The sequence below is a fragment of the Lampetra fluviatilis genome, chromosome 8 (assembly GCF_964198595.1).
Source record: "Lampetra fluviatilis chromosome 8, kcLamFluv1.1, whole genome shotgun sequence".
Classification (NCBI taxonomy): Eukaryota; Metazoa; Chordata; class Hyperoartia; order Petromyzontiformes; family Petromyzontidae; genus Lampetra; species Lampetra fluviatilis.
In genome coordinates, this window is record NC_136282.1 from 4250851 (window position 1) to 4266349 (window position 15499).

Here is a 15499-nt window from a genome sequence, read left to right on the forward strand (position 1 = left end):
CCACCTGTCAGGAACGCATCCCCGGGGTATTACCGCACTATATATTTGGGTATGGCATAGTCGCTCGGCAACTCGCGTATGGTGGGGAAAAGTGTGGGTACTCTCACCTATTCCCGTCTGGCCAGCGTGTAAAAGTAGATGGAACATCCTCTCTAGAGTTTCTTCTAGTGGAGGCTCTTGTGCCAGCAGTGTCGTAGACGAGCAATTTCACGACTGCACCTTTACCGTTGACATATGCCATTCCTCTACGGAATGAAAACCCTCTCCCCGGAGCCCAGGCTTCAGTGGTTGATCTGAAGACATTCTCAAAGGGACATCACTCGACTCCACGGAATCCTCATGTCCGAGGAATCTTAAACGAACAACCCTGAACTGAAGGTGACTTATCTTCTGAATTGCCAAGCAAACTATTCACATTGTTCCTACATATTAAAACTATATAACTAAACTATTTAAAAAAGTGTTTTCGAGGTAAGGCCCACTGAGCTATAAAAAAAATTCAGAAGCGACCTAGTCACACATGATAGCTCAGCGAAGTGGCTTATCATGTGGACATTTATAGCAACCAAACACTCTAAACGTACGTTTATACATGTGGAGGGAAACCCCTGTGAGATCCGGAGAAAAATACACGCGACCACGGGGAGAGAGACATGCACACTGCAAATATTCAGGCATCAGCGTCGGAATCGGACCCACGAACATCTGTATACCTGGCGAGGTAGTTAACATCTCGCCACCGTGGCGCACTCTAACTTGATCTCTTACTGGATGTATTATTCTCCTTTAGCCATTGACAAGTGTGGACTATGGGACTCTACTATACACTTCGACAAAGAGGCACGTTTTGGTGTAAATTCATAATTTATGTTGAGCGCATACGGTGCGTAGAGGTCACAGTGACAAATATAAAACGCAGTAACATTGAGCTATAATGCATGGGGTAACCAGATTTGGATGATAGGGATGCTATGTTAAGATACGATGCTGTAATAGCTATATACATAATAATAAGTTATTACAATTGTGTACTGTATAATTTTATAAAGTAACGACGTAATATTTTTTTTCAATATTTACCCAGAAAATCACGAGTTTCGACACTCTTTTTTTGCAGGAGGGTTCTTGCTTGGCATGTTCATTTGTTGCGTGTGTTTGGCGTGTGAGTGTAAACCTGAGGACCCGTACGAGGGGATAACACACAGAGGTCGCACAAGCGGGCCTGATGCCTACTTGTTGTACTGCACGATTTCAGGCACATCCCACTAACATCCAAGACAATGGATTTTGCATAATCCACCACACGATGGCCGAACATTCCTTTAACACACGATGCCTATTATCGTGTTGGTAATATTTCTGTGCGTTATTCCTTTCTATTTATTAGTATGTGGGTGGTAAGAAGCCATTGTAGCAAAACACATTGTTGGACTCCACTTATATGCTGTCACCTATATGCTCACCGCATTCACCAACCCGCGCTGACATTCGTGGTGAAGTATGGTCCAAACAACCACCACGAGACGCACGGCGCTGATAGGCATTCATCCAGCGGTGGATTGACTAAAAGGGCTGTGCATGTCCGCGAATATATTTCATAAAGCATGGCAATACTGAAAAAATGCAACAGGGGGCGCATCTTCATCAAACACTGTCGCTTGCCCATGGAACTCGTGGAAAACTTTAGACTTGTTCCTCGATGTAAATGTTGCCAACGTTTGATTATGGATGTTCAAAAACAGCTGTGCTAATGCACGGTGTTATTCTGACGTTAAAGCGTGGAACGTTGAATGGTTTTCTACACGCAGCCATTCTCTAGAGTATCCGTGGGATTTAGACCAAAACACGATGGACATTCAACGGACAACTTGGAATAATAGATAATTTAATTATTGTGTAATGATACACATGTTTGCATTCATTGGACATTTAAATTACCCAGAATCTCAAAGTGCATGGCATCACAACATCATGTCAATCATTCCAATGCACAGATGTAGCTTTGTAGTTTTCATATTTTCCCTAGAGGACCTACTGATGGCAGCAATGGCCTGCAAGTGGGCATTGGTCTGTCAGTAGGGGGCGTGGTTGTGTTTGCTATTCCGTTTGCTGTAATAAACTTGCGAGTCATTGTTAAAACGTGGCAAATTTGGACTGTGGCGGAGGCACACAATGCCCTCTTTTTCAAATGTCACGGGATCTTTTGAGTCCACTGTGATGCAGACGGCGTATAGTGTGAAGGATAGCTAAGACCGTGTTATTTATTTTGCGATTTTAAAGTCTTAAACTTACTGATTGCTTGAGATGCAATGTTCGATAAATCCACGTTTTTGCTTATTATGTATTAATGTGTTGTATAAAAAATACTAATAGTTTACAGCTCTCTCAGTCCACTCTTCGATGGTCTCCCCACACCCACTTCGTATCAGTCATTGGGGTTGGCTGACCATACTTCACCAACACTGAAATTGTATAACAACTAGCAGCTTGTTACGTCCTTTGGGACGTGAGCGTCTGCCCATCCCTTCAGCCAGCCAGCCAGCAAAACTTTTTTCTCACATAGTATGAAACTTCGTAAAATAGTCGATATTTACAACAAATCTTTTGGTGACGATGCATAAGCAGTAATGTACAATGACAATTGGCAAGAAAATAAGTTGCCATTTCTCGAAACGCCGCCTATTATTTATTTTTATTCCTCTTTAAGGCGACAGTGTTATTGACAAATGTGTTGAGCTTTTAACATTTCGAACTGTTAACAGGAACACTGAATCGTCAGTGTGGAGTGGTGAAGGGAGGGGTGGAGGATGCCCAGGAGCGGTTTGGAAAACCCTCGCCACTGGTGTTAGCCGTGGTCTGAAATCGAACAGATTTATTGCTGGTGCGCTAAGCGCTGTGCCACACCTCCCTGAGATGTACGGCGAGCACATCAATATATGAGGATAACCTCTCCCATGCAAGTACAATGCACTTTTTTTCGTTGGGATAGATTCAATTAAATAATGTGTAGAGTATATCATATGCACGCTGCTACACATACTGAACTAATACTCAGGAGGTAATTACATTACACTTTTATGAAAAGTAAATTAGGGTCTACTCGAAATATATTAACAAAATATTCATGTTTCCTACCTATACCCAGGGCCGGACTGAGGCACGGGGCTTTAGGGGTTGCAGCCCAGGGGCCTCTGCCAGCTAGAGGGCCTCCAGAGATTAAGTGAAAAGTTATTTCACTTGTGAATGCTGAATTGTATTTGTTGTTAGCCTCGTAAACATACATTCTATTTTTCTTTAACTTTGTTTTCCTTTTGAAAATATTATTGGGGGCCTCAGAGTACCTGTAGCCCAGGGGCCTACAACATCTTAATCCGGCCCTGCCTATATAATAGACATCCACACATCACGCACGATTATTCATATATAGGTAAGTATTTATATTTAACATCGGATATGAATACCAACAAAGACAAATATCGTTTGTCTTTGTTGGTACACACACACACACGTTATGCGTTATGTTAAATGACGTGGCATTGTAAAGTTGTGAACAGATAATTTAGACATTCTTGAAAATAGCCACAGAAAACAGTCCGTGACATGACCCTCGTGCAGGGGTGGGCAACCTGAGGCTCTTTAACGGTCGCCGCTTCGTGACGTTCTTTATTAAGGACCACCATCTCGTACTCATCACGCGCATCGCGGCTCTTGAAATGTTGAGTTTTTTTTACCTAATTCGAAAGCAATGCATCTTATTCTTTGGGTCTGTCGGTAAAGTCACGTAGATATGTTCAAAGAAAATAACAGAAATGAAGTTATCGATGTGACTTTACCGAAAGACCCAAAGAATATGAATTCCTGTAGTCAAGATTTAACAATGCATCTTCTTGTTGTTGTGGTTGCCGACCCGTGACCCAACGGTTTTTGCAGAGGTTCACGGTTTGAATCCAACGGACGCCCCGGTTAACACTGAGAGTGCATATTGACCGTGCACAATTCGCGCCATTTGCCTCACAGCGATGGACGTTCAAGATCCCGTGAAGTCATTCGCAAGAGTCGCCTGTCATGTGCCAGCATCATGGTCTAAATTTTCCGAATTTGATACGATTGGAAAAATACACATTACGTCCAGAAACATCGCCACCTCATGACAGAGCTTGGCAGGACCCTCCTAAAACAGTCACGAGACTCAATGATACTTTCCTGGGACCAAGTGTAATAACAATCATAAAACAAGTGTAAGCTAAAAGTGGCCCTCACATTTTTCTTCCAATATGTGTGTCTTTTTTAAAATCCTTTATATTAAGTTCGCTTGCTTGCTTAGGACCGTGCAAATCTTTCAGTCGTTTTTTAACCCACTTCCCGTGATCCAATCGAGCTGACATTTTCCACACAGACTCGTTGTGCGTGACAATTAATGTTCGTGAAAAATTTTTTCCAAAATGTTACACTTTTTAGGACAAAAATATTATATTTAATTACCAATTGCTTAATGGTGCAATGCAATCATCTGACCCATAGGTGGCAGCCATCTCAAGCCAGAGGACGAGAGGACTCTAGCCGCCACGCATATAAAGGATTTATAGTGAAAAACTTTGTTTTTACGGGTTATACTTATTTCTCCAGCTGAGTTGGCTATCACTCGCGTTTAGTAGAGGATCTGATTGTGTAATTGATTCACGTCATCCCGTGTTTTCTTTCATATGTTATCTTACACTCACACAGGCTGTGGTCAATTTCCTCATTGTGGTGCGTCGAACATCTTGACAATGTAGATCACTGTCATTACAGAGGCTGAATATACAGGTCACTGTCAGTTTCACCAGGTGAAAGCCCTCTAAGATAACATTTAGTATTTTGAAAATAAGACCTGGTGAAAAAGAAAAAAACCTGAAATAAAGGTGTAGGCGCAGCCCTGCAATAGCTTGCTCACCACCACTGCGTGCAGAAGGGCCTCTACTAAAGGGAGCTCAAGAAAGACCCTCTAAAGTGTATTTAGCCAACTGTTCCATGCTGTCCGGATAGGTGGGAGTGCCCACACTTGATCCCAAACGTGCGCGAGCTGCCCAGCGACTATGGTGTACCCAGAGGCACAGCGAGCATTTAGGAAACGTTCTCACTGCGGTGCTGAGAAATCGAACCGACGACCTCTGAAGTCCACTGTGCAGACCATCCCTTCACGGCAGCGTCCCTTGTGGAGGCACTTACTAAACGACACAACTTAGGCACTAGAAATGTTTAGATTGGGACTTGGGCCATCACACCTGCGTAAATTGCCTCCACTTAGGAAGGGTGATGTCACAGACTCTTGGACGTCTCCATTTATTGCACGTGACGCTCTCTGGTACGGTAATAACCCGTGGTTTGTGTGCGTGTCGCTCAAGAATGTCTGTGTCTCCTGCCAGAATGGTCGTACAGAACCCAGCTCATCGTTCCTACCTGTGCCAATGACGCAAGTAGCACGTTCCAGGGAAGGAATCATTGGTAGTCTGTCGAATGGACAGACTCGCCCTGCCACGAGAACGTGTCATTTTCACCAACGACCGTGAGCAGCCGACGGAGATAAGGGCCACGAATACTCATTTGAGCAAAAGGGAAACTTTGAATATTTGACTTGAGATTGCCCTACAGAATTGTACATAGACCGTTAGCGAGGGCATGCGAAGGCACGCACGATGGGGTGGTGAGGCCAGGACAACGCCCGACCGCATTTGTCTCCTCCAGCGCCGACGTTGGCACCCTCATTGAAGCCGCTGTCGACTAAAGAGGAAGTCCCGGGACCGGTTCGGATGTTCGCCACTGATCTTGGCCATCTTCAGGGATCGGCCGGAACTTGGGTCAGTTTCAGTTTTCAGTTTATTTGGTATCTCCCGGGTTCGGATCACAGCGTGCTAACGACTAACACCCCCCCCCCCCCTTTGAGTGCTCGGTGTCGTGACTTGAGTGTAACGCGCCGACACACGCACGGCGTGGCAAAGGTGCGCACAGAGGGGCACTTACAGCCGTCTAATAAAATCTGGGTCTCGTTCGTTGGCACTGTTGGTGCTCCCGGTTCGCTTTAACATTTGCTCTTGGGATGCGTGCGCGCGCGCAAACGCACCTCTGGGTAAAGTCACTCACTTTGCAGACCCCATTCACCAACCTAAGCTGCTGAGAAAACAGAACAAAAGGGGAGAAATGTACAGAGAGAGAGAGGCCAGTGGCGTGTGCGATGTGGTGCCTGTCTGCGTGCGTGTGTGGGTGGGGTTTTGCTGGGGGGTGTTAGCACACTGCGGTGGCAGGGGAGGGACCCTTTTGGAAGTATTTCGAAGAAAGAAAAAAAGAGGACAGAGAGGGTGGGGGGGATAGAAACAAATCTTTTTACGACTTTCAAAAAAAAAACCCACAGCTCCCCCTGCTCATTTGTAGGAGTGCTGGAGAGGGCGCCCCATGCAGTTTGCCGTGAGTGACAAACAACACGGACGCGTTTTTTGCCCCCTTTGAGAGGAGCGAGCGAGAAGCGCTCACTTTTTTGTTTTGGTGCCGTAGTGGAGTGCACTTGTTGATGAATGAACGCGCGTGTGTGTGGGGGGGGTGGGTGTGTTAAGGGTAGTCACGTTTATTAACCGAACGGCTCAGCGTGACCGGGGTGCGTGGAGGTTTCACATCTCCGTGACTTGAACTACGTCCAAAGTCAGCCTCGAGCAGCGGCAAATTGCAGAAGCGGCGGCGGCGGCTGCGTCGGCACCTGGGACTCTCACGTGGAGGCCGGTAAGGGATTCCTGCCACTCTTCGCTCACAGGCGGCGTTATTCTCATTAAGCCCCGCGGCGGCACGGGAGACTCCGGTCCGTACGAGGCGAGGTGGTCGCTTTGATGAAGTGAAAAATCATTGAACAGTGCCCGTGGACATTTTTCAAGACGAAGTGGAGATGAAACCCTCGGCATTTTAAAAGAGTTTATCGCTGTTCAGCGAGGTTTTTTTTTATTGTTGGTATGAGTGACGCACGAGAGAACGGCATTGTTGTGCCTTGTTCGTGTTTAATATGCGTCTTCATCAGTGAATTAATTTACGCGGCAATGTTACGTGGCAGGGAGACAAATATGAAGGAAACGTATCGTCCGCTTGTCGATATTGTTGTTGTAGGTTTATTAAGACATTGACGAGGTCGGCTTCGTGTCCCCAGAGGCGTCCTGAGCAGAGTTTGCGTGGCTGGGTCCCTTTCTGGGTAAAGACGCGGGGTGATGCTGTGGACAGTTCTAGGAAGTTCTCACATTCGCTTCGCTGAGCGATGACGGGGGGAAAAATGACGAGTTTGCGGTACTTTCAAAAAGTTGTGTTGGTCTCACCAAAGTTTGGTGTTATGATTAATAACACATGCCATGTATGCACTCAAAACTAATGTGCCGTTTTTTACCGAACACGCGAACGCTATTTGTACCATTCAGTGATTGTGGTCAAGTCAGCTATCACTGTATGTTGTTGACTGTAGCCTTTAACTTATTGTTCGGGGAAGTGCTGTCATTGGGCACCTATGAAGGCCAGCACAGCACACGAGGGTGCGGTGTGTCCGGCCGCCGTTGTCTCCCCAGTTCTTATGCGTACACATCGCATCACGTATTTATTTAAGTCTGAGTCGACCCAGGGGAGGCCCGGGACTCTTAAAAATGTTCGCCACTCATTGGCCGTGAGCAGGAATCGAACTCGGGATTGCCGGGGTCCGTAGCGTGGGTGCTACACCTATCGATACTCGAGACCAACCTGCGGCTCCGTGAGCCAGTCGCGCTATCATTACAAACCCTCTTTAAACACGTCACAGATTAGTTTTACTGCGCAAGGGCAAGTTTCATTCAGCTGTATCACGCGTGCCGAGGCTTCCATCGCACCTTTTCTTTTTTTTCTTGATAAAACCTTCCATGAGAAAACTTTTCCGGTGATGTGGCGCGCACGGACTTGTCGCAAGTGCAACTAAAACACTTAATAACTGGCACGTAGCACGTGACGGTTGAAGACAAGCTTTTGATTATTTCATAACAAACAAGCAAAAAGTTAATAAATACCGGAAGACAATATTGGCATAGTAACAGAAGATAGCTTTTCTATTCCTACATCTCAACCGAGTCAAAGGCAAGGCTACTGTTGATTCAACTCATTTTGCTTCATCAATGCACACGTATTGTTGAGTAAATGATCGGCATACCGAATGCTATACACAATTAAACTGCGTACAAGAATGCGCCTTGAAACTATTAACATTGTACGCGGTTATGTGCAATGAATACAAGAGTCGTCATTCGTGCGGTGTGGCCTGCCTGCTCGTGACAGTCGACTCTAACAGGAAAGCGTGGCTATATGACCATCATTGCCAGCCGGCATGACAACTTATTTCTTTTGACTGTTTGGCCCAGAAGTGAAGTCTACGCCCAGCGTACTTCTGAAAAAAGAAACTCAACGCATTCGTCAATAACACTGTGGACTTAAAAGATAAAAAAGCAACCATAAATTGGTGACAGTTTGGGCCATGCCCCCCCCTTCTTTAAATCTCTTGAGAAAAGAGAGTTGGATACAAATATCCATTAAGGAAATTGGCCAAGCGATGTCCAACTTAAAAATGGTCTTGAGATTCGTTGGGCCAATGAGCATGTAGTGGAAATTACACTTTTCTATGGTAAGTCCAGTCTCTCCACAGAACAACCAGTGTCGACTTGTCACTAAGTGAGCTTTATTTTATCAACCCTTAAAGGAGTGTGTGTTGAGTCAACCGGCGATTGGGATTTGAACTCGTTCATTGCCTCTTGTGAATGGAATGCTCTGACCACGTTGCCAACGAGGTGGATATAATTTGGTTTAATTTACAGCCCTTTGTCAAGCCACAGTGGGATGAAGGCCTTCTCATGGTGTGTTCTTTGGGGTTGTTTGACCGTACTTCACCGTACTGGTCAGTGCGGGTTGGTGAGGGGTGGAAACGGTGCAGGATCAGTTCAGATATCACTCGCCGCTGTTGTTGGCCGCTGCACCCATATTTAGCAGTCATATATTCCGTAACCATGGATAAATACGTAATTGTGTTTGCGTCTTTGTCACGGATCCTGCTATGTTCGCAGCCACCGAGGAGTTGGATGGAGCAGAGCAAGGTCAAAATCACCGTCGTGGTGGGTCACGAGGAGAAGCTGGTCTCCGGCCTCACCAAGCGCACCACCTGTGAGGATGTGACCAGGGCCCTGCTCCAGGAGAGCGCGCGCTCTCCCCAGCGCCCCGCCAAGCCGTCGGCGGGCCCCCACGGCGCCTACTGCATCGTGGAGCGATGGCGCGGCATGGACCGAGTCCTCCCGCCCAAGACCAAGCTGCTGCGCCTCTGGGCGGCATGGGCCAGCGAGCAGGAGAACGTCCACTTCTCGCTGCACAGAGCCGGCCGCCACCAGGGTGTGGGGTCGTCCGCGCCCCGGACCGCCGAGGCCAAGGTGGTGAAGAGCAAGGAGGGACAGCAGCAGCAGCAGCAGCAGCGGCAGCAGTGGTCAGGGCATGCGGAGGACGGCGAGGCCGACGGCGGCCTGCAGGAGAAGCAGAGGCGCATGGTGCGCAAGGCATTCCGCAAGCTCGCCAGGATGAACCGCAAGCGCACGCAGGCGGCCGCCATCGACCGGGAACCGTCGCCCGTGCAGAGGCTAGAGACGTTGGTGAGGGTGGTGCTGTCGCAGGACCAGACGATCCGCGAGCAGGAGGAGCGCATCCGAGCCATGGACGAGGAGATCGAGAGGCACGAGGCGAAGATCCACATGGACCGGTGCGAGCGCGAGGGAGCCAACTACGTGCAGGACGCGTACCTGCGGGGCGTCGAGACGGAGCAGGCGGGGAGGCTGGCACAGGGCGGCTCAGAGGGCGTCGGCGAGGCGTCCCCCTGCGAGCGTGCCGTGAAATTCGAGGCGATTGCGCATCTGCAAGATCAGCTGCTCTATTATGAGGAGCTCGCCGCGAGGCTGCACTTGGAAATCCTGGAGGAGCAGGGCGGCGGGGCCCAGATTAAGGATTGTGACAATGTGGCGGGCGCCGAACCTGCTTGGCCCCACGAGACCTCTGCTCTCACGAGCGACGAGCAAAGGACCACCACCCACAGCGCCGCAGACCGTTGCCGGGCCAAAGCCGACCTGCTCGCGGGAGCGGAACTAACGGATTCTCTGTTGGAGGAAAGCGTGAAGAAAAGTGGGGTTATTCAAGCGGAGATGAGCTCCGTGGAACGCGATTTGTACAGATGTCAGGCCACGTTACAGTGCCGGGCGAGAGAATGCGATTACCTCTCGAGCCTGCTGTCCACAATGCACGTACAAGAGAAAGAGGAGCTCTCAATTATCGACGCCAGCGAGGAGCATAGCGCAGCTCAGGCGCACGTTGCCACGCAGAGCTTTGCCGGGGAGCTTTTCACCGCCTCGCCATGCCTATCGATAGAGACGAAGGGCGAGGTGAATGATAATGACTCGGACACGGGGCTGAGCTCCATGCACAGTCAGGACTCTGACACTGTCCTCTACATGGAGTCTCTTGTGTAGGGATTCCTGCGTTATGTATTTAATAATAATAATGATGTCCATGTGAAAGAAAACAAAAAATTCGTTTTTTTGTATCGTTTTTGTACAACTTTTTCGAAAATGATGGCACTTTATTGTCGCGTCAAACAAGGCACACTTTGGGGGTCTGTTGTACGGTATTTAAAGAAGACGCAACACGGCTTTTCGCTACGTATAAACGAGACGCTAAACGTTACATTGCAACAGGCTCTAGCAGCACAAGTAGTGTGACGAGTGAGTGACAATTATAGTACTTAAATGCTGGATTGAATGGATCACCGAATATCACTTGAGAATAAGGACAGCATGGTTTGTATGCTGTCTCTAGCATGCATTTGCCAATCGACAATACGTACCTAATAAAAAAACAAACCCTGTAGATTCAAATATATAATATAGTATTGCTATAACAAAGACAAAATAGTAAGCTGAACAGAAAGTGACTGCTGAATCTGTTTCACGTTATTATTGCTAATGCTTAAGACAGAGGCCATGTATTGTTACTTCTGGCTGAATAAACTAGAACTCTGAGCACATTTCACAGCGGTAGCTATCGCGAATAAGCCAACCTGGTTCACTCGGTGCTGCCAATGTAAATTGAGACTTTTCCTGCATGCAGTTGGGCACAATACCTAGAGCATGCTAAACTTGGGTTTCATAACAAACAGGAACGTGATTGTGTAACGTTTTAATTTCCTCCCAGCTATATTTAACAAAAAATAACTGACAATGATAATAAAAAAAATATTCAATGCAACAAACATGTAGATTTTATTGTGGATTTTATTCACAAACTCACAGTCATTCCTTGTACACAATAAGGGGCCGCGGGGGCAAGATGTTAACTACCTCGCCTGGTATACAGGAGGTCGTGGGTGCCATCCCAACCCTGACGCCTGTATAGTTGGATTTTGCTTGTTCTGTGGTTGTGTGGATTTCCATATGGGTCCTCCGGTTTTTCCCTCCACATTTCGACACGTGCGTTTCGAGTATTTGGCTGCTATAAATGTCCACTTGATAAGCCACTTCGTTGAGCTATCATTTGTGGCTAGGTTGCTTCTGAAAAAAGAGCTATACAGCTCAGTGGGTTTTACCTGGTAAAATATAAAGTTTAGTTTTATTGTTATAGTTTTATATTCAACTGTACAATGTTCAACGAGCTCTAAAACTAAAATGGCCTGGTGCCATCTCTCTATATATTGTAACACAGTAAGTGCAAGCAAACAATACTTTGCTCTGCAGTGAACGAAGCATGCGTTTTCTCCAGTCTCTAATTTATTTCCAAATGCAAAACATTTTTACACCCCAATCCTACCCTTCCTGTAACAAAAGGAGAGCATTTAAACACAGTGAAGCTTTTCTGGGGGTAAATATTTCAAACGTTTAAATGTTTTTTTTAATGAGCACTGGACAGGGATAGTCAAACGTTATTTTGTCCCAGCTCAAATTAGCAATGCAAGTGGTGAAAGTGCATTTCCAGTTGTACACAAGTGCAGGTGATTTGGCCGACAGACTCTGTTTTATTCAAATTATGGCACTGAGCCGCTGTGTTTCAAATGCTCATTCGCGTTGACAAGCCGAAGCGTAAAGTGATTTGGGGGGGGGGGGCGGAGGGTTAGCCGGGCGTCGTTCTCCAACTCGTGCCTGTGCAGTGCCACACTTGCGATCCAAACACCAGCTGGCATCGAAACGCAGAATAAGTCACCGCTTGCAAACTCCTCACCTCTACAATATCAGCCGATGAGAAATCCAACGCGCGGATCAGAGCCACACTTGCACAGCGCAACAAAAACCAACCTCAATATCACGTGGAAAGATAAATATTTCAACAAGAAACACGACAATTTCACTTTATTGGGTGCATTTGTCAAGCCCACCTTTATAGCTCCAAGTCATGAACAAAATGACAATATACTGTGTTTGAAAGATAGCACTGTAGGCGGCTGCCCTGCGTCCACCACACCACCCACAAAACCAATGATTTTGTCCACGATAAAGAGACGCAAACAGGATCATATGAAAGCAAATTCATCGCAAAGTAATTTTTAGTGCCTCGGTTATGTCAACAGTGGCGGTCAATGAATACAACGCGGTTCGAGAGGTTTTAAATAATTAAGCAGATTACTTCACAGCATTTCAGGATCGTGAGATATGACGGCAGCTTGGGGAGGCATTCATCCAGCAGTGGATTGACCATGTCCGATGATGAGGGTTATGGCAACAGGTAATCGATCTGGTTTAGCCGACACAAATCTTGCAATGAACAGTTTGTGGTTAATGAAAGGCAGATGTATAATATGTTGGGTAGAGAACATCACCACGTGGATTATGTGAAACCACAACTATTTATAGTCGCTCAAAAACTGGAGGAAGATGGTTGGAGAGATAACAAATAATGTCCCTAAGACCTGCTGCTTACATCATGCATACTTTTATGTGTTATTTGAAAGATAATACAGTACATGTAATTGACTAAATATTCAAAGATATTACATTCATCAGCATGCTACTTTGAATGAAGACAAAATATAAAAAAATAATGAATACTTGGGAAATGATCACAACTTATATTTCAACAATGCGGAGCATTTGCTGTATTATTGGACACTTCGCATTCACATGGCTGCTTAATAAACAACGATGAAGTAAATTATTGAACATAGATTGACAACATCGACGGACTTGGCAGAAAGCCATGCGGTGTTAACCAGAGGGAAGTAATTAAAACACTGCTGTGAATAGTTAACATGGCTCAGACATTAACCAGGGTGGGTGTGACAGGTGGGACATTCCGATCTATCGATCAAATTCACTCATTAAGGCACATTTTACTTTGAGTAAATGAAAGACACATTGTTGAGTGCTCACGAACACTAAAAGCAATGGTTGACGGGTCACATAAATGTTGCAGATGTTTAGAGCAAATTAATGCATTTGGATGGCAGTAGAGAAAGTATTTTTATGATCTTTAAGTGTGAAGGGTGAGTGTTATCTCCTCTTTCATATGTTTGGGTTTGCTTCAGGAAATCCAGTTTCTTGCGCACATGGGAATCCGTCAAACATTTAAAGACTTTCATGAAATTCATTTCTAAAAAATATTCATGCCTTCCTGGAAAAGCAGGTTATTATTAATACGATTATGACGTTGAACGATATGAAATGTGACGTATTTTAAATAACTTTTTGTTCTAAATTAAGTAAAATAAATCCCTGTATGGTATATTTAGTGGTGATATCCATGTTATAATTATGTTATGTAAATTTACTCCACCAAAAATGTGATGTAAATTATTATGCTTTTCCTTGTAATTATCTTTGCCCTCTATTTCAATATGCTGAAGTGCAACTCTTCCGCAATTATTGTGAATTCTCCCTATGAGATAGAAAATGTTGCGTCTTTTCATCTCACCTCAATGAGACCAACTAATGTCCCAATATACAACGATCTCAATTATTATCTCAGCAAGTTCGCAGGGTTGTATGTAGCCATGGTCAAACCAAGAAAATTACCTGATGTTTATTTTACCCAGTGATTCTTAACATCCCTTTCTCCTTTAGGGTGCCATGGTGGCGAGATGTTGTTGACTGTGTCGCCTGGTACACAGGAGGTCCTGAGATCAATCCTCACCCTGACGCCTGTATATTTGGAGTGTGCATGTTCTCCCCGTGGTTGCTTGGATTTTTCTCCGGGTCCTTCTGCTTTTCCCTCCACATTTAGAAACATGCATTGAGAGTATTTGTCTGCTATAAATGTCCGCATGCTAAGCCACTTCGTTGCACTATCATTTGTGGCCAGGTCGCTTCTAAAAAAACAGCTTTATAGCTCAGTGGGCTTTACCTGGTAACATAAAAATAGTTGAGTTTTAGTGCCTTTAACAACCTTGCCGAAGCCATGTTTCTTGAACCCACAGTTGCAGGTGGCTGAGGACTGGAGTTTCAGTTTGCACGACCAGCTGAGGGAATGACACGTGGCCATGCTTCACTTGCCCAGTGTGGGTCGGTGAATATACCACGCCCGGGCGTGGGGAGAGCACCGCTCACATACAGGCGACCCCTGACCTCTCGGTGGTTTAGCCGAGCTCACATTCACACGGTCGCAATGGAAAGGCTCCCTCTGCCACTTGGCACATGGAGTACACATGCTGTGGTAAAAGCGAAGTTAATATCAAATATCATTACACACGGCCTCTGTGTGCTATAAAAACGTCAAGATCTCAGAACAACTGCAATGGGGTGTTTTCTTTCTGTCGCGAGTAAAACAGATACATGAGTCGGACAAGGTGACACGATTTTGCCACAGTTATTCACAGTGACATTAGAAGATTTTTTTTTTTGTAATGACATGACCACTCAAACGTCGCACGTAAAGATCGTGACATTAAAATAAGAAAAAACAAAGCCAAAAACACAAGAGGAGAAAATATTCAACATCTAATATTTGCTGACGACACAGTCCTGACACCAGCCAATGAAATGAATAACAGGAAATTATTTAATGAATATGAAATAAAAAGAAAGTTAAGTGCAACAATTTCACTATCAGAGGGATACAACTGCTAAACAGAGCAGTGTATCTATAATTGTGAAGTGGGATCAAAATGAAGGAATAAAGAATAATGTATAAGAGAAGATTGGAGTGCTTTTGGGAAACTGAACTTCATGACGAAAAATAGTGCACGGCTTTCCCTCGCTTTAGTCGGTAAATGTGTTCCAAAAAAGAGTCCGCACAAAAAGCGAAATCACGTGGCATGGACCACACAGTCACCCTGACCCACAATGCATCGTACGAGGAGAAAAGCTGCATGCCGAGTAGCATGCACAGTACACGCGACACAATGTTGCCCCATGTCCGATCACGTAGCAACATGTAGAGTGAATTCAAATTGCAGAGAGCGAATTTTTGGTAGCCAAAGGCTAGTTGCGTATGCGGTGCGAAGTCATACAAACCGGACCCGCAT

General features: G+C 45.7%; 1 protein-coding gene across 2 annotated transcripts; it reads left to right on the forward strand.

Annotated features, from left to right (window-relative positions):
* The first annotated feature begins 6447 nt into the window (after positions 1-6447).
* Positions 6448-11466, forward strand: RASSF9 (Ras association domain family member 9). 2 transcript variants are annotated; one of them, XM_078858783.1, is made up of 2 exons: positions 6448-6750; positions 9084-11466. In XM_078858783.1, the coding sequence occupies exon 2, from the start codon at positions 9099-9101 to the stop codon at positions 10521-10523; it is 1425 nt and encodes a 474-aa protein (XP_078714909.1). In that variant the 5' UTR covers positions 6448-6750; positions 9084-9098; the 3' UTR covers positions 10524-11466. The 2 variants fall into 2 exon arrangements, with proteins under 2 accessions (XP_078714909.1, XP_078714908.1); XM_078858782.1 differs by lacking the exon at positions 6448-6750 and having other exon boundaries at positions 9010-11466.
* The last annotated feature ends 4033 nt before the right edge of the window (positions 11467-15499 follow it).

Coding starts and splice junctions, on each gene's coding strand:
- RASSF9 (XM_078858782.1), top strand. CDS start 9,027: ATGGATAAATACGTAATTGTGTTTGCGTCTTTGTCACGGATCCTGCTA.